Below are 20,259 nucleotides of genomic sequence, written 5' to 3'. Positions count from 1 at the left end.
ACACACACACACACACACACACACACACACACCCCTCCCCTCCTGAAACTGCTTTTATTAAGCCAGGATGAACCCATATTTTAGTTTTTCAACAATAATTCCCAGAAACTATTCCACTTCTTAGTTTTAACATCAAAGCACACATATTATAAAAAGATCAAACAATCCTGTAAAAAAATCAAATGCATTTTGTCATGTTCTGTTCTTTTTTCTTCCATTCCCACCTATGTTCTAGAATAATACTATATATTATTTGACATGTTTTCATGTATGCATACAATGTGATGCCTATGTGGCTGCATATTGTGATTTTACATTTGAACTCTGTTCTGATGTTTGTTGATCACAGTGAGGGGGATTCTGTTTCTGAGTCTTTCTTATTGTTTTTTCTCCAGGCATACAAAGCCTCTGACGTTTGCTGACTGTATTGGCGATGAGCTGCCGGTGGGATGGGAGGAGGCGTACGACCCCGCCGTCGGACCGTACTATGTCGACCACAACACCAGTGAGCTTACTCTGATGTGTTCCTTTCACATGTTATTTTTCAATTTTTACTCGTTTCTGTTTCTTATCCCCTATCCTCTTTTTTTCCCTCCTGACTATCTTCACCTGACTAACTGTATGTTTTATTTTTTTCTATTATGTGCCAAAACAGTAAAGGGGACTTAAGACTGCTTATTCAATATTGGATAGTTCTTAAGTTATTCTTCAAATAAACTGGAAACACTGTTTCCCAAGTATTTAAGATACATGGATTCAAAAACGTTTAAGAAGATTATTACAATTTAGATTGTGCCTTTCCTACAGTTATTTAATGGTTTAAATTGCTATTGGGATACAGCAGTTCTATTAATCAGCTGTCTTGTCGGTCTTTAACATGTATTTGTCAAATCTTAACAATAAATGAATAAATATTTGGCATTAAAGTTACAATACAAGTAATATGGTCCCATCTCTGCTTGACTGAGCCGTATTTGATGGCTTTTCTAAATACTTGCCAACACATATTTGGACACCAGTTTTTCCCATACATTGATTTATTTGTGGCGGGCCGCCACAATTGAATATCGTCCGCCACAAATGGATCTCATTAAAAAAGAAAAGAAAATATTATTATTATTATTATTTTTTTTTTGGTGGTCTAACGGATAGTGAGGTGGGCTGGTGATCGGAAGGTTGCGAGTTCAAATCCTGCCGGGAACACCACTACTAGTGTGCCCTTGAGCAAGGTACTTAGCCCTCGGTTACTCCAGGGAGAATGTCCCTGTAATTGGTCATTGTAAATCGCTTTGGAATAAGGCGTCTGCGAAATGCCTAAATTTTAAATTATATTTTTGGGAGAAAAAACCCCACAGATCCTCAACTCCGGTGTGTTTCACTCATTAACAACGCAACACAGAGCAACAAGAACGTTGGGGGGGGGCGGGGGGGTGCAGTGCGGTGCCCCCACAAATAGAATCAAATTCTGTGGGAAACACTGGACACCATCATTCATATATAAACAACACCATAAAGCTGAACATCATATTTTCAACATAAATCATTAAAACCAACAAGCAGGTTTTTGTGGTTTTTGCTCATATCCTTCAAGACCTAAATCCTCTTCCTCCTCCACTCATGGTCTTCCCTCTCTCCCCCTCTCTCCCTGCAGAGAGCACCCAGCTGGAGGACCCACGGGCTCAGTGGCAGCGCGAGCAGGAGTTCATGCTGCGGGACTACCTGGCCGTGGCCCGCGACGCGCTCAGCGCCCAGAAGGAGATCTACCAGGTGAAGGAGCAGCGCCTCCGCCTGGCGCAGCAGGAGTACCGGCAGCTCCACGACGCCTGGAAGGACAAGTCCACGTCCCAGACCAGCTGTGAGTCCTGCAGATCCCTTTGTTCCACATGTAGGCACCTTTTTGGAAGTCCAACAGAAAGGGATTTAACAGCACAGTAGGTTTTCCTGACAGCTAAGCAAATGGTATCCTCTAAAAAAGCTATGGATTCCCTTCCAAAAAAACAGTCTTAGTCTTAGGTATCTAAATGATGAACTGCAATTTTGGGCTGTTTACAAAGAAAAACCTGCCTCGACACTGCTGACCTTTTGGGATAAAGAAGAAAAAAGAAGATGAGGAGGGTAGAAAGGTTTCATTTGGCATCAGTGTTGCTTTCTTTGCTGTTTTCTGAAATCACAAAAATATAGTATTCACCATCAGAGAGTAGTGTTAATTTCGTCAGCTATTTTTTATTTAGTTTTAGTCTTACTCCTGTGTTAAATTTTCCTTTTTAGTTTTAGTCATATTTAGTCGCCTTCATCCTGTTTTTATTTAGTCTTGTTTTAGTCGACTTAAAGTCTGAGCATTTTAGTCTTATTTTATGCAAAGAAAACTAATTATTTGAGTCTACTTTTTGTCAATGAAAACTGTTGAGTCTTTTTTAGTCATCAAATTATATACAACATTTCAGTCAAACTAGTCTAGCCAAAACCAATAATTTGTCCTTTTAGTCAAACTTATTTCACAATAACATTATTTCTTGTCCTTATTTGATGAAAAACACAGGTTGAATGATTAAGAATGCAGCTTTGCAGAGAGTATCTGGTCAGGTTTGTGGTGTTTTTACCTGCTAGCTGCGTTATGGCCACATTGCTTCCCTTCTGATAAAACAATGCATGCTCTTTTCTTCTCCGCCTCATTGTAGTGAAAAAGGGCCCAAATATCACATCGTTTCTTTCTCCCAAACAGTGGTGGCTTTAGACTTTTTCGTTGTCAGTCATTTTGACGGACAGGATCGTAACATTTCTGTCATAATCCATTATTACCCGTCGAGTCTGTACACAACTCGTCACTCACTCGCGCTGAGACGGGGGGGGGGGGGGTTATTCGGTTTTCGCGACCACTGCCCCCAAGCCCTGTTGTTCCCATTTTATTTTCTGTTAAATAAGGTTAGTTAGACCATGAGTTAGACCCGAGTCTTCCTGACAGTTCACAGTGTGCCGCTGGCTCGGTGTAATTCAAATGTACCGCCGCGCGCAGCACAGACACACAGCTGCTGCCCAGCCGCAGCACCGGAAATGAAACTGCTGCTGGGAGAAAAACTGACTATCAGAGAATGTAACGTTATCTTTGATCATATTTCGTCTCCTCATTTTTCGTCAACGAAATTAAAGAGAGATTTTGGCATAGTTTTTATTGAGTAAACTACATTTTCGTCTCGTCACGATATTGCATGTTGATTTCGTTAAAGTTAATGTTTACTGCCGTCGGTGACGTCTCGTCATCGTCTCGTTTTAGTCATGGAAATAAAGGTCGTTGAAAAACATATTTCGTCATAGTTTTAGTCAAGGAAATTAACACTATCAGAGGTTGATAGTTTACTTTTAATGATGAGGTTCTTGTCAAAAATAAATCCTCACGATTGTCATGAGATTTCTTCAGAAGTAAACACGCTTTCCCAGAGTGACTTTAGTGAATGGTTACGTCTCTCTTGCTCAGAGGTTCCTCCTGTCAACGTTCCCTGGTTAAAATCGAAATCAGATGTGAAATAAACATTTGAAAGAAGGTTATCGGGCCTCCCTAACACTTCTCTTTTCCCTATTTTTTCCTTTTATCACCTGCAGTGAATTCCAGATCGTCTTCGTCCAGCAAGTACGACCCGGACATCCTAAAAGCAGAAATATCCACAGCCAAAAGTCGGGTAAGAGCCTCTACTTCCTGTGTCGGCCTTGTCTGACTGATGCCTGATCTACACAAAAGACATGTTTCTTATTAGGGCTCAAGTTGTTTTAACATCATCAAATCTCTTGTTTTCTGAAAGTCCAAAATACAATTTATTATCCAGTTGTTTCTGATACAAATTATTTCAGCACTGTCTTGTCTTTTGCTTCTAAGTTTCTTCAGTTCAAATATAATGACATGTTCTTAGTCTTCTCTGAAAGTAAGCTGACTGTCTGTAGGTTCCTGACTTTGGGCTGGACACTATGATGGGCATGTATTACTTCCTGCCATTAATTGACAAAACATTAAGTGAGAAAATAAATATGGGTAGATTTGCTCCTCTCGATAACTCTTAATAATGTCATACATCAGACAGTGCTTCAGTAAAAGTTCAATGTGAGTCAAACATGTACCATCTCATTTATGATATACTCATGTGTGGTTACAGATGAATGATATTAGTAGTGAGCAGGAGGATACTTAGGCACTCACTCTTCACTCTGAGTTTACGTTTACTAATCCTGGCTGTGGATCAAATATGCAGAGGAGTTACCTCCCTAACCACATGACCGCAACTCGCTCTTGCCACGTGACTGTAATACAATGCATTCCACTGGCTCCTGTTTAATTGTATTTTCATTAACCTCATATCTTTAAATGCAAGTCATAGCACAGTTCTTAATGCTATGAAAGTTGAAAAGTCTGTGGATATTTCAGACCAATTATGAATATTTCAAACATTGTGTGCATATGAGTACCTCTCCTGTGTCATTGGGCAAGACTGGCGCTATTAAAATGAACAAGATATTGTTTGTAGCGTGTTCAATCCCACATACACCATCTTTTTGCTCCAGATTCTTACTAAAGCACCAAATGTGTATTATTTAAAGCCTGAAATTAGTCCCCAGCTCTTTTTGGGAATTATTTACATTATTTAAAATAAACAAAACTATATTTGTGAGTCTTGTTAACAAAATAACATGTTCAGTAGGATCCAATGGTGTTGAGTCTGAACCAGATTCCTGCATCGGGTCGGGTGACCCGCGAAAAAAGTGATTCGCGGGTGGTATTTTTTCAAACACTTTTTTCCGGGTTCGGTTCTGGGTAAAACAAAGATGATGCGGGTCGGGTCGGGGGGGAATAATAATAATTTAGTTAAATGTTTAAATCCTCAGACCGCTCCCCGCGGGACCGCGCATAACCATAACCTCTGCAGCTTATCAATCTGCTGCTGAGCGCGCCACATTCGAAATGCCTGAGGTGAAGCTCTAGCGGAGAATACAGCATTTTCAATAACACTTCCTCAAGAGCTAAATCCAACGTCTGGGAGGCTTTTGGTGTCATCCTAGATGGAGAAAATAACATCCCATGCTTTTTGAGACAAATATGCAACTGCGTGTGTTAATAATTGCACGTTTTCACTACTCATATATATGCGGGTTCGGGTCGGTTTGTGGATCTTTTTGGCAATATGTGCGGGGGGCGGGTTCGGTATTGCACGTCGCGGGTGCGGGGCGGGAGCGGGTCTTGAAAATCAGACCCTGGTCTGAACGCCACAGAGAGGTTAGATGTTTTTCAAGACTGACATTGTTTTGGGTTTTTCATGTGATTTTATTGTCAAAAAATAGCTTATTCTTTCAAATAATTCCAAAACGAACTATTGTGTTCTCTGTTTCAGGTGAACAAGCTGAAGCGGGACCTGGCCTGTATGAAGCAGGAGCTTCAGTTCAAAGAACAAGGCTTTGAGACGCTCAAAGAGTAAGTGCTGCATCCTTACATCCTCACACACATACTGATGACCTTGTTTTCTCGGACAAACTGGTATTTGTTACTCAGGTATACTCATGTATTGCCTCCCTGACCTTGAGTTCTTGCTGAAGGGCAAATTGACTGGCATATTTGTTAACAGTCGACACTTTATGCTACCAGCAGACCTCCTCATTTAATTTGACGCGCAATGCAAGACAGTCAGAATATGACCTGAATAGCAAGTGTCTGTGTGACCTTCCCTCTCTGTCTTCACTGATTTACAGTATCTCCATTAAAAATGAGGTTTAATGCCAAGTACACAAACCAGGCATTTGCTTTGGTGAATAATGGTGCATGACTAGAATTTAACTATTTTAAAAGCTATTTGTCAAGGTGAGTCAAAGTTAATTAAACATGTGACTCGAGTCCACACCTCTGCCGTCCGTCCACTCCTGAAAAAGTGTGCTAATATTAAAGGGAGCAAAGCATCAACACATGTCCTATCATTTCCTGAACTAATGTTAACGCTGTTCATTCCCAAAAATCAGCTGTCTAATAATTTCAGCTATTTTGATTTGACTTTGCATTTTAAACCGTCACTGTCAGTAATTTTTATAGTTATAGCTATATGTCCACAGCTTCAATGAAAGGTCTATCACATTTATTTTTTATCAAATCACCATTAATTAAATATCTGCTCAAATATAAGTAGATTTTCTTAGTCCTCTGACAGTAAACTGACTATCTTTAGGTTTTAGACTGTGGGTTGATCTGCACTTCCTGTCATATAAAGACACAGTTATTCAATGAGATAATAATTATGAGTACAAATGCACCACTTTCTCTGAACAATTACTTTCCTGAGTGCTACCCAGAAATAATCATACCAACAAATAATTTGCAGTAGTTAGCAAATACCAGAGTGTAGTATGCAAAACGCACTATGACTTTATCGAAGACAAAAAACTCAAATTAGAGGACTTGTTGTTTTTGAATTTTTGGAAATCCACTTTAGTTGGGACTTGAGTGCAAAGACTTCAGACTCACTTGGGAAATTCACCAACAACCTTTGGACGTTTCTGAATCGTGTTTTCCCTCTACTCGCTGTAATCTGCTCTTCTTAAAAACCCTAGCAATGTCTCAACCTAGCTCTTATCTTCCATTTTTCTTATCCTTATCAATGACATAATCACGCTAGCTTCACAGAAACATCTATTTAATTTCAAGATGAAGGTGTCAAGACTTGCCAAGATGTGTCCCAGGTGAACGGTTCATGTGAATATAGAGAATTGTGTTGAATGGATGAGCGTTACTGCGAAATGCCAGAGCAGCTGACTCTCTTATCACCTGAGTTATTGCCTCAGCATTATCACACATTCCATCAGATCATTTAACACTCTATAAACGCACCGATGGAACAACAGCTGAAGAATGTGGATTCAAGAGGAAACACCCCTTTCTATGTGACCTACTTCTACCTTCTGAAGCGAGTTCATCTCAACGTGCAAGGTGTATCAGGAGAATGTGGATCTGATTCATTTGTTCTTCGTGTCACACTGAAGCTGCTGTGATTTCTGAAATTGAACCTGATTGGAGAGCAGATCCGCCGGTGTTGAATTGAACAGGAATGTCTGGTCTCGCACAGCACAGTGAGAGTGTGAGGAGGATTAAAGAGTAGTTGAGGCAGAGCGGTTGGACGGCATTCCCCCGTGACTTTCCTCTCCTGTTTCAGGCGTCAGACGCCACTCAGCAACCAATCGCTGAAATACGAATATGCTTAGACAGGAATGCAGCCCAACACTCCTGTGAAGATTTCACAAAATACTGCTTCATAGGAAGGGATTTGCTATGTTTCACATATGTATGAACAGATAAATAATACACTGAATAAGGCATATGGAGTCCCCGGTAATATACTTTAGTGTGCTTTTGGCTCGGTCTGTTTTGATCAGTTTTGGATATTATGTCAAGTTTTTCAGACAAAGGGTTTATAGAATATTTTAAACCAGTTCCCAGCATAGTCTCACGGTGACTGTCATTTTAAGAGGGCAGAACATAAGTTTGTATTCCACAAGCTCCTTTCTCCAGACTTCCCTGTAATATGTTCCTCTTTTTCTTGTGATTAATTGGATGATTTTTATTTTGTATTCAACAACACTTCAAAAACAACTATTAGACGTTGCTACTGGGCTATTTCAGCCGATACCCAGCACTAAGTAGTAACACAACTTCTCCAGTAAATGATATCAGCATATCTTCCTTTTTCATACCTACATATAGAATAAAATGCACTTTGTATTATTTTGTCATCAGCCAAACACCACAAGCATTCTTTATGATAATGCAACTTCTAATCGCCTCCTACCACATGAGCTACAGCCAATACAGTCTGTGGTGAGCTCTGTATAAATACATATTTTAATAGTTTGAACACAAACTGACATGTGTTTGAGTTAAGGATAAAGACTGTAACAGTCTGTGTTACACCTACAGTGAAGGTTAAGCTTACAGCTGATCAATTGAACATGCTATAATGTCGTTAACATTTAAACAAACATTAGTTTTAGTTAAACAACATATTGTATCCTTTTCAGTTATATAGTTCTTTCTTTGTAGCAATTTATTGTTACTTTTATCATAATTGTTTTCATTATCATGACGTTACTTTCTTTTACTGTAGGTGCGTGCTACAGTTGTGAAAGGGAACTCCAAACAAAGTACTCTATAAAAAAAAAAGGGGGGCAACGTCTTTGCCTCTGCTTTACCAATTCTGATCATTTCTCACAAGCAATATAACCTTTAAAACAACCATCAGTGAATCTATCACAGTCTTCAAATGTTAGTCCAACATATTGATGGTATCTTCCTCCAAAATGATAAAAAAGTATTGCTTTTATGCCCATAATCTTTCGGCCTTATGTGTGGTATGCTTTGAAAGCATTTAAGATAACCGGGCTCTTTCTCCTTGGGCAAAACAATGGTGTGAAAAGGTGTGACATTTAAAATGTACAGTAAAGATTTGGATTGTCAATTTAAACGTGACTGTTTCAGCTTAGTAACCATTTGCTAAAGGTCCCTCTCTCTCTCTGGGTCATTGTGATTTTTGTCATAAAAAGGTTGATAACAGCGTTTTCTCTCGGCATAAGTCCATCTTTGAGACGGACTTAGAGAGGATTACTGGTTCTCTCTGCCTGACACAGACTCTCTCACTTCCTCATTCTCTCTGTACCTTGTTTTCTCCCTCTCCCTCTCTCTCTGAACCTCCCCCCCTCTCCCTCCCTGAAGAATGTGGAAGGACCTGTTATTCAGATGCATGCATGACTTGCTGATGAAAGGCTTTACAGAGCTGCTGCTGCTGCCTCTGATGGCTGTTTCCTGTCTGTTCTCCCTGCAGCCAAACACTGGATCTCATGTGTGAACGCTACAAATTGAGCAAACATTGAATCTCCATTTCCCAAATGATCCTGAGTAGGGCTGAACGATTAATCGATTTTAAATCGAAATCGCGATTTTAAATGATGCGATTATCAAATCGCAAAGCCTGCGATTTTTTTTAACCTTTTTTTTTTTTTTTACATTTATTTATTTTTTAACATTTTTTTTTTCTTCTTGTGTGTCAGTCATCCACACCAATCAGAAGTGCTGTGCTCCACATGTACCAGCCATTGTTAATCAATCAGAAGTGGCCCATGATAGAAGGTGATAGACAGATTGATCCAATCACCTGCCAAGTGCTTTTGAAAGTGCCTGCCCTTTCCAAATGGCTTCCAATGGAGCTCTCCTAGATGGTTTGGTGAAACAAAGAGCTGCTCCTCCTAGATGGTTTGGTGAAACAAACCATCTGAGTCAGGTTAGTGATGCTCCATCACATGTTTCTATTACAGGGTGAATCTTAAACTGAAGCTTTTTACATTAAACTTACGTTGGGTCGCTTAAAAACAAATATCGCAATGATCGCAATCGCAATATTTGTCAGAAAAATCGCAATTAGATTTTTTCCCAAAATCGTGCAGCCCTAGTCCTGAGTTATAACTCAGAATCAGGTTTATTGCAAAGTAGGTTTATAATGTGGCATACAAAGTAAGACAAATTGGGTTATAGAACTTTTTGAAAACTATTATAAAATAAAAAAACGGAATAAAATATTTTACAAGAAATATCAATTTACAAAGAAATATTTACAAAATAATGTTACTCTGAAAAAATGTGCAGTACATCAGAATTGAAAGTGAATAGCTGTAAAAGCTGATTAATCAGAATAACAAAAGTCGGCTTTACATTTAAACCCATTTTAATGTGGACTTTATTTGGTTATTATTAGTTTTTTATTATTGCCATTATCTGGTTCAGACGGACGAAGGACCAACAGCTACGTTAAGTCATCTCCTGCTTAACATAAAAAATCAGCTCCGCTTAAAAAAAAAGCTTTACTCATAATTCAGTTATCTTTTTGAATATATTTTTTTACTTTTCTGTCATTTCAGTGTCTCTCCTTTTCTACCTGTTGCCTTTAAGACAATGAGCCAATCCCTCTCTTACAACACAGAAGTACTGTTCCAATGTCCAGCATACTTGGAATTCTACCAAGCCCAGCGTATTTAGTTTGGAGAAATTTCAAGGCTGCACATGTGTAAACTCCGCGGTCTTAAAATCCCCACAATGCTCTGCTTTGCGCACGGACCAATTTCCCCAAATCTGTGGCGGAAAATGTAAGGCGGGGCCTCTCATATGAAGCACACTTGCACACTTGCTCGCCTGTTCCACTCTTTGTTTTCCGAATGTCAGGAAATATTCTTGCCTCGCTTCTGAAGCAAGACGCTCGGAAGACATGTGCTACCAAGCAAGCGTCCTCGCGATTGAGAAACACCAAGTATGTGCACTTCTTGAAAAGTCTCAAAGAGTCCAAACACCCCAAGAGAAAAACCCTTAGATATTGTGTCTCACAAAATCCACTTGTATTAGTTACAAATGTTTTTTTTTTGTCGTGATGCTGACCTTTTGGAGACATAGTCTAAATTGGCCTTTACACCTCTCAACTAAAACGGGGATGGTTGTGACGGTGCTGCAGGAGGCTGTTCTGTTCTTTTTTGGGCAGTTTTTTTAATGTAATGGCAAATAATTGTACTTTAAATTGTCTGCCTTTGTTTCCAATCATACTTGTATATGATCATGAACGATATCTCCCCTTCTATTTACAATAAACCCTTACACTGAGTATAACAAAGATGCAAGTGCAAGATCCTGCAGTCTAAGAGCCAGCTAAATATGCTGCAGTCCCCAGCTGATCACATGTCTGCTTTTAAAGCTGAGGCTGCAGTGTTCCAATCTCTGGCCCATCAAGGTATTGTGAGTCTACAAATGAAAAGAATCAGCCCAGGGGATTATTTGGAGAAAACAACCCTCTTGCATATTTTTAATATCTAATCCATTAAAAAGCTTTGCTGATGGTTCTAAACACAGAATATCGTTGATAACATCATCATCAGGATACATCGAACAATCATTTCTCAAAGAACAAGTAATAAGCTCAATAGAGAAGCTTGGAAAATATGTAAATAGGTGAGAGAATGAGCAATGCCTCCACCTGCTGTTATTCTTCACTCTGTGATCACAGCTTTAGCTTCACACTTAGTGTAACTGTATGACGATGAGTCAAAGTGTTGCTGTCATGTCTCCACACTCAGCTGATCTAGTTGCTTTTGTAACAGTTAAAAGAGCGGCTGATTAAAAGTCATCAGATCTGTGAAAGTAATTCATCCGTCCGGAGCAGATGTGTCAGGACATTTTGACAGGATCGTCGGCTGTTGATACTGCTACTTAAATCTATCTAATGCATCATCTCCTGTCTCTCTCCCCTTCTACCTCACCCCCCTCCCTCCTGCCCCCCCCCCCCAGGATGACCTGAAGGTGTCCAGCAGTCCGTATGGCTTCAAGCTGCAGGAGGCTCAGAGCATCCTCAGCGAGGTCCGCACCATCCGAGACGCCATCAGCTCTGGGGAGAAGGAGAAACAGGAACTCATGCAGGTAAAAAGACACATCTGTAATGAAGGGTGAAACAGTCAAGTACATCTAGAGAAATGTGATGATGAGACGTAGATGAGCCCATAACTAGTCAAGCTTTGTCGGGATCAAATCAAGTTTTATTTATATAGCACATTTAAAAGCGATTTTTGGTCGAGCCAAAGTGCTGTAAATGTAATAAAAACACATTACTACAATCACAATAAAAGACAATAATTGACAACAGAAATATAAAAAACAAAAACACAGGGAATAGTCAGGTGTCATGCTCCGCTCTGACTAGAAGGCCAGAGAGAANGTTTGATGTTTTTGTTTGGTTCATTTTCGTATTGTGTCCCACTTCCTGTTTTATTTTGACACTCACCTGTTATGCTTCATTCCAGGTTCCTTGACTCCCTACCCTTGTGTGAGGGTGTTTCTCAATGTCGAGTACGCTTGCTTGGTAGCACATGTCTTCTGAGTCACTTGCTTCAGAAGCGAGGCAAGAATACTTCCTGGCATTCGGAAAACAAAGAGTAGAACAGGCGAGCAAGTGTGCAGGTGTGCGTCATATGAGAGGCCCCGCCTTACATTTTCCGCCACAGATTTGGGGAAATTGGTACGTGCGCAAAGCATTGTGGGGATTGTAAGACCACGGAGTCTACACATGTGCAGCCTCAACATTTCTCCAAACGAAATACGCCGGGCTCGGTAGAATTCCAAGTATGCTGGACTTTGGAACAGTCCTTTGGCGGCACTCGATGGCGTAGTATGCTTGAAATAGTGGCTCTGGAGCAGGTTTACTCGAGATTGAGAAACACCCCCAGTCTGAAATCATTGCAGTGTGTAGTGTGTGTTGTTGGGATAGGATGTAGTTCAAGATAAGTCATCACAACCAATAAAACACCATCTAACACAGAATCCTTCTTAAGCACGCCTTCAGGGGAAGTGAAATGCTTCGTCTCTGCAGCATGTTCCTTTCCAAACAAACTTCATTAAGCAAACTTTAATCAAAATGTGCATCTAGCGCTGTCAAGAGCTTTCTCTTTCTTTGCTGTAAACAAATTCATTATCTATACCACCTCAACCTTCAACAACGTCAAATATCTTAAATCAAAATGAAAAGTAGATGTTTGATGTAGTGTTATTTTAGAAATATACTTCATCAATATTGTGTTAGTTTGATTTGTATCGCAAATATTCAACCTCTCTTTGCAAAACATATGTTGATTAATGCTATTTGCTCAAATGTTATGTCCTTCTTTTAAAGCTTGAAAAAGTTTTGACAAAACACACAAATACAAAAAACTACATATATTCCCAAGCATATGGGAAAGTAACATTTGGTAGTAGTAAAATAGTAAAAAACAGCAGTACCCACAGTCCACATATGTCTACATAATACAGAGAGTATACGATTTTGTAGAAACAACGAAGAGAATGGTTAACAAAGTCACTTACAATTAAAGTCCAAAACCTCTAAGCAAAATGGAAATACATGAATTAAGGCGGACTGCGACCTTTTGTCTGTTATTGATTCAATATGTGGGGCTGAAAGTGTCTGATAGTCAGGCAGCACTGAAGTGTTTCTGAGAGGAGTGCAGGGAAACGCTGCTCAACAACAGACACTCCTGGGTGCTTTTTAGCTTAGAAGCCATGATAAGAGCTGTTTGAATTCTCAGATGATGTCCAATACTTCCTTTATTATCTCCTTTAGCTCAGGATACACTGGACCATCCTTTATAAAAGGAAAGGAGAAAAGGCTGTCCCACAATACCTTACATTTAACCCTCCTGTGGCGTTTGGGTCAAATCCGACAAATTCACTGCTTTCATCAATCATAAATTTACTGTGTTTGACATTTGATTGTCTCAAGGTCTTGATCATATACCACCATGTTCATTTTGGAAAAAAATTTCAGTGTCTGTTCTTTGTATATTCACTGAAGTTATTCATGTAAACCAGCAGTCTGAGTTTAAAAGGATGTTAAATACATTTGGTGATAATTAATGTTTTTCGTGTTAATGTACGAGCAGTTAAAACAAACCAATGACATCTGACTGGGAACACCACGGTGAGGGGGAGAAACGAACACGACAGGAAGGGTTCAAGTGACGCACCGTTCATGAAAGCAACCGAAAGTGATCATGTACGTTTCAGTGCTTATTAAGCATTTTCCATCTTATGCCATTACTCACTAAGTCCTTATCTGTTTTCAACTTTCAAAAATATGTTGTACCAAAAGGCAAACTAAACATTTAAAAACAATTACAAAAAAATGATCAACTCAGTGAAGATGTCAATCCATGGAAAATGTTCGTTTTTCAACAGCAGACGTACTGTCGCATCGGAACTACGTCGCCCAGTGTTGCCCAATCAGATTCTCTTAGACCTGCAGCTGTCTTTTCCTGATGATTTCTCCTTCACAACTTTCCTAAACCCCATGATGTTTTTCACTTATTTGAAGGAAAAAGAGGCTAGGAACAGACGAAAGGACCTGATGGTCTGAATTGGACTGCAGCTAGTTTAAGTCAGGGGGTGGTCTATTCTCAAAACCCTAAGCCATAGAAAAGGCCCTGTGTCTAATATCACGTACCACCACAGGCTTTTCTTCCGGTACAATAATTGATCCTGTCTTATTGTATCTCAGTACGCCTCACGTCTCCTTCACCTCGCCCTGCTCTCACACCTCACCTCCCACCCAGACGTGTCCGGGGATAACTACCTCTTCCCCAGACAGATGTGACAGTAATGAAATGAATAGAGCTTTAACAGAGGATAAAGGGCCGCTCTTTATTGACAGCTCGGCCTCATTTATCTCCAGACATGCCACACCCCCCCTCCTCCTTCTCACCCCCCACCTGCTCTGTCCTCATCCACCAACCTGCCGAGAGGGAGTGTGATCTCCCAACATGCAGTGCTCTATTGGAGCTTCCTGTTAATGTCAAGCCTCCCTCCATTACCAACGCCAAGAAACTTCCCACACATTCTTACCTCCAACCCCGTAAAACACACCCATACACACAGACAGACACACAGACACACACACACACACACACACACACACACACACACACACACACACACACACACACACACACACACACACACACACACACACACACACACACACACACACACACACACTTAGAAGGCGTTTCAGATCCAAACAGATGCTGGGGCAGCTATTAGCTCACTTTAATGTACTCTGCAGCAGGGGAGAATATGAGATGGCAGAGCAAAAAGAGATTTGAGCCAGAGCTGACGGTGGCAGTCTGCTGAAAGAAATCTGACCCTGAGATTAAACTTGATGTCTCCTGTCAATTATTCAAAGCAAGTCTTTGGATCTTTGCTGTTTGCTGTATTATGGCTTCAAACTCACTAAAAACACTGGATATTCCAGGCTTTTCACAATAGAGCACATAATGGAGCAAGGCTGTTATTAAGCATGGCATAAATGAATTATGTTTTCCAGTACAACATATTATTTTATATTTTAACCCTTCATTTTTGTTGATTATAGTCCAAGGTGAATATGCAACCTGAAATGCTCTTTTATAAGAACTTGCCCAAATGATAAATACTGGTGGTGTCAATCGATTTGAAGATTTTATCACGTTAAACACCGTAGCTTATTTACATATTCCAGCAGTTAAATTCTAACAGGTTCAGAAGAAGACGCTGGCAGCAGACAGAGTACGAGGAAAAATAACTTAATTTCATCGAAGACAGAAAAACTAAGTCCGAGCAGACCCCGGGATGATACACTGAAAAGCTGACTTTAATTAAGTGTATTAGATCAACAAATGTCATATAACTCTATTAGGTTAGTAGAAAGCTCAAATATTAAGTTGAACCTAATATTTTTCATTTAAACTTATATTGTTGCTTTTTGTTATGTGAAATCTGTTGATATGATACATTTAAGTAAAGTCAACGTTTCAGTTTTTTCGGTGTACGGTTAGACAACGTTGTATTAGCATTGTTATAGCTAAAGCCTCCCTGTTTCTTATTGGTTGATCTAGGTGAATGACGAGTTTCCATGGTGATGTTCCCTGTACTACATTGACCGACACTTGACCTTTTTCTCGTAAACTATAAGTATAATGAAAAAGGAGGTTAATTGTCCTATCGTAGCTTCGTACCCCATTAACTTCAGAGAATGAGAAGAATAGTTTACCTGAACCTACGATAGGTGGCCTTTAACATTGACTCTCTTGATTCCACATTTTGTGAGGCCTTGCTTTTTTTAACATAGTTCACACACAATACACTCTGAACATTAATTATCCAGTCCTTTGCTACTACATTGCATAATGTCGGGTTACGTATGGTAACCCGTTATATAAGCAAACCGGAGCCCTCTACAGGACACTATGGATACTCCCCTGTATCCTATTATGCACGCATTCCTTCACTGAGACTTCCCTAGACGTAGCCGCCCCCTGGGCGGACCTACCTGAATGCGCGCGCATCCATCGCATAAGAGGTGGCCTCGCCCCCTCACTGCTATCCCTTTACTTTCTCTTCAGCTGAGTAGCATAGGGCAGTAGTGCTCCATGAGTAGAGGGCTCCGCTGTGCTTATACAACACGGGTTACCATACGTAACCCTACGTTATATCTCTCACAGCCCGATGTATATCTGCTCTGTTACCCCGCGGAGGTGTGCCAAAATGTAGAGGATTTCTTCCCCCTGTCTTAATGCAGGGGAAAAGGAAACCTCCAGCCCCTATGGGCCCATGTGCGCGAGACGGAAGCACATTACGTCCGGGGAGGGGGTCAGATGCCCACTGACCCACAGCCCCCCTCTCCCTCCTCACCAGTCCTGCGTTGCCCCAGCAAGCACAGACAATGAAAAGATGCCAGACATGTCCAAGAGATAAAACTTAATGAAGGGACCTGGTGTTGACCAAGATGCCGCCCTGCATATGTCCTCCACGCTTACGCCATTAAATAAGGCTGTTGATACAGCCATGGCTCGTGTAGAGTGTGCACGGACCCCCGTGGGGGAGGCTTTCCCCGTCTGTCCGTAATGCATTCGCGGAGCCAGCCTGCCAGGTGTTTCTTGGACAAAGCTTTTCCAGTTACTCCACCGCCGAAACACACAAACAGCTGTTCCGTGTGTCTAAGGACAGCCGTGCGCTCTACCAGTGGCGGCTGGTGGAAAATATTTTTGGTGGGGCTATGGAAATGGTGACAAAACCATACTAGGGCATTTAAAATCAGGAGACTAAATACGAACATTGTGTGTGTGTGTGTGTGTGTGTGTGTGTGTGTGTGTGTGTGTGTGTGTGTGTGTGAGTGTGAGTGTGTGTGTGTGTGTGTGTGTGCTGTGCTGTGTTGTGTGCTGTGTGTTCGTGTGTGTGTGCTGTTGTGTGTTGTCAATACTTGCCCAACCTCCCGATATTCGCCGGGAGAACTCCCCGCTTTCTCCGGATTTCTGACAAATATCCAGCATTTACTCAACGAACTGTTTTCCACTTCTGACTTTTGAATTCAGGTACCACCATTGTTTGGTTCCGATCGGTACGGTCTCTTTAGCAGCGCGCCGCGACTTCAAAGTCTGGAGGAGGTGAGGAGATGAAAACTGAACAAGAATTGCAACTCAACCCTCTGATCACTTGTGTGCCGGTAAATGCGATCCATCCACACATATGCTCCATGGGTGCACAGGCATTGCCCTGTACAACTACAATACAGCATGCAAATGTTGAATCTACAGCTCCGGCGATCACTAGCACGTGGTCTACCCAGCCTGCAGACGCAGCCAGTCCCGCGACTGTAGGCGGGTCAGGCTTGAATACAGAGTTAAAACCAACTCACCAGACACCCACAGTCCAGGCGCGCTGAAAGGCGCCCTTTGAGCATCGTAAATACAATTTTAAACGAGATTTTATTTGGTAGATTATAAATTTTTTACTCGGATACCAACTATATTAATATTTACCTTTGTTCTTAAAAATAAAAATAAACAACATTTTTGGAAATATATTTTTTTATGTATTTTAATTTGAAGTGACAATCAAACATTTGGGAAGAGGGGGGGCGGCGCCCCTAGCCTCATAACATGCCAGCGCACGGGGCAGAGCCTCAACCTTGAACGTACTCTCTCCGTCTTGGGCACAAAGGAGGGGTTCGTCTGAGTGTCGCCCCACTTTTGGTCACCCCGGATGTTTAAACAACTCGGGTGCACCGATAAAGCGGTTTAACTCAGACACTCTTTTGGCCGGGTTTGATCGTTAAGGCAAGTACGCAATCTGTTTCCATGAGCGATGCTCTTCAGGATGCGGTTCATGGGAAGAGAGCTCCAGAGGCTCAAATGGGTTCCTGTGACCAGCGCCTCGGCACCAGCCGCATGTCCTGCGTGGCTGTGAATGTTTATAGGCAAACGCACCACTGAGCGCTGCAGCTGCTGAAACCTCTACCGGCAAAAACGCAAACTAAACTAATAGAATCCAACTGTTCTATATTCTGTGGACGAGATGAATAGTTTGTGACTTGTGTCTTGGATCACCTTGTTTTGTGTAATGATTACTAGGTTGCACTCTTCATGGTCATTTTGGACGATGTAATGATCTTTGTGTTAATATGAACGTCTTTTTACATGTGTGTGTAGTTTTATTGNCACGGGGTGTTTCTCAGTGTCGAGTACGTTTGCTTGGTAGCACATGTCTTCCGAGTCACTTGCTTCAGAAGCGAGGCAAGAATCCTTCCTGACATTCGGAAAACAAAGAGTAGAACAGGCGAGCAAGTGTCCGAATGTCAGGAAGGATTCTTGCCTCGCTTCTGAAGCAAGTGACTCGGAAGACATGTGCTACCAAGCAAACGTACTCGACACTGAGAAACACCCCGTGTGTCGGGCTGCAGACCTCTGATTGGTCTGTGGAGCTTCACTGGTGTCCTGTCAATAATCTAAGAGCAGGGCTTCAGAGCCTGTTTTCAGACATCTTTATAATGTATGACCAGCAGTGGGGAGAAGTTACTAAGTACATTTACTCAAGAGCTGTACTTACTGTAAGTCCTATTTTCTCATACTTGTGCTTTACTTGAATATGTCCATGTAATGTTACTTTATACTTCTTCTGCTCTACATTTTGGAACACGTATTGTACTTTTTACTCCACTACTTTTAATAATAACTACTTTTTACATATATGATATAATGCAGTCCGCTACTACCAATATATATACTATATATCCTTAAATAAAAAAGGATTATCTTAATATTAACAAATTACAACATTTAAATGCCCTTACATGTATTTTTAAGCAATTAGAATATTAATAATACTAATAAATTACTTTCAAAACAGCCATGGTGCATAATGGGTGCTTTTTCTTTTTATACTTTAAGTACATTTAGCTGGCAATACTTTTCTATCTTCACTTTTGAAATCAGGACTTTCACTTGTAATTAAGTATTTCTACTTTTACTCAAGTAAAATATCTAATATCTTATAACAAGATGGCTCCCACGACTGAACACAGGAAATGATGATTAATAGCATGATTGGTTGGCTTTTAAACACATTTTTAAGAAGTAGAATTCATTAAAATGCTTAGTATATGTATTTTCCTTTAATCATTGATATCAGAAACCTTAAATGAAATAAAGATCATTCTGAAGAGAAATGCCTAAAACATAATTTCATTGAACTATACTATTGTTAAACCCGTGTAGAACAACAAGCTGTATTCTAACCACTGACATATTATGTTTCTATAGTTTACAGACGGCAAACCGTTCCACATGCAGCCGATACAGAGCAACATCACTTTCCATGCTGTGTCATGTTGTTGGTCCCCTTTTATTCGGCGCTTTGCTTTCCTCTCCACTGATATGACTTTTTTGATTTCAACATCTTTACTCAGTGTTATCAGTACAGTACAAGTGGTCTCTTTTCCCAAATGTCAAATATATATACATGACATTACATTACATTGCATTTAGCTGACGCTTTTATCCAAAGCGACTTACAATAAGTGCATTCGACCAGGAAGATACAACCTGAAGAAAACAGAAATCATATATAGTACATTCAGGTTTTCATTAGAGCCAAACATTTCAGGTACTCAACTGGCTTTTAGAATTAAGGCCCAGGCCCTTTATTTAGTATATTAAGTGCTTTGTTTAGTAATTAAATCGCTTAGTGAGTCTAAAGAGATGAGTTTTCAGTCTGCGCCGGAAGATGTGTAAGCTTCTGCTGGTCCTGATTTCCAAAAGGGATTGTCATTCCAATTTTGGAGCCAGGGGATAGCAAAACCACGAGTTTTGCTGATGGGAACTTGGCGTCCCCCTCGGCCAAGTTGCGGTTGCAGCGAGCGGGCTGTTTGGCTGATGCAAGCGGACTGACGTTTGGCGGGTGTACGGTTTAACCATGTCCTGGATGTAGGAGGGCCAGAATCCATTCGCAGGCATGGTACGCAAAGTACCAGTTGTTCTTGAAGTGGGATTCTAGCATTTACTGGAAAGCCAGTTGAAGAATCGAGGAGCGGCGTGGTGGGGAGAATTTTGGAAAAAAAAGGGTTTTTTGAAGACCTGACGAGCCGCTTGCATTCTGGATGAAGCTGCAGAGTCGGATGGCACATGCAGGCAGACCAGCCCCAGGAGGGAGTTTGCAGTAGTCTAGGCGTTGAGTAACGGAGCCTAGACCAGAACCGGTGCGCTGATTTCATGGGTTAGCTGGGAGACGTATCCCCTGATGTTGTAAAGCGTGTATCTGCATGCAGCGGAGTTGTGCCAGCACTGTTTGCAGTGAAGACAGTTTGTATCTAGGATTCACACCCAGATTCCTTTGCAGTCCTGAGTCGGGGA

At 40.9% G+C, this 20,259-nt stretch overlaps 1 protein-coding gene across 1 annotated transcript in view; it reads left to right on the top strand.

Annotated features, from left to right (window-relative positions):
- Positions 1–11,461, top strand: part of LOC104966885 (protein KIBRA-like) — a 27,659-nt gene extending 16,198 nt beyond the window's left edge. Inside the window, exons 2-6 of the mRNA XM_010796205.1 lie at positions 396–505; positions 1,652–1,855; positions 3,598–3,674; positions 5,373–5,452; positions 11,339–11,461. Of these exons, the coding sequence (XP_010794507.1) occupies positions 1,705–1,855; positions 3,598–3,674; positions 5,373–5,452; positions 11,339–11,348 (318 nt within the window). The 5' untranslated portion in view covers positions 396–505; positions 1,652–1,704 and the 3' untranslated portion in view covers positions 11,349–11,461. The remainder of the gene's footprint in view (positions 1–395; positions 506–1,651; positions 1,856–3,597; positions 3,675–5,372; positions 5,453–11,338) is intronic.
- Positions 11,462–20,259: the final 8,798 nt, after the last annotated feature.

This window comes from Notothenia coriiceps, unplaced genomic scaffold, assembly GCF_000735185.1.
Source record: "Notothenia coriiceps isolate Sejong01 unplaced genomic scaffold, NC01 NC01_scaffold00037250, whole genome shotgun sequence".
NCBI classification, from domain to species: Eukaryota; Metazoa; Chordata; class Actinopteri; order Perciformes; family Nototheniidae; genus Notothenia; species Notothenia coriiceps.
This window is presented reverse-complemented; position numbering and strand designations above follow the sequence as displayed.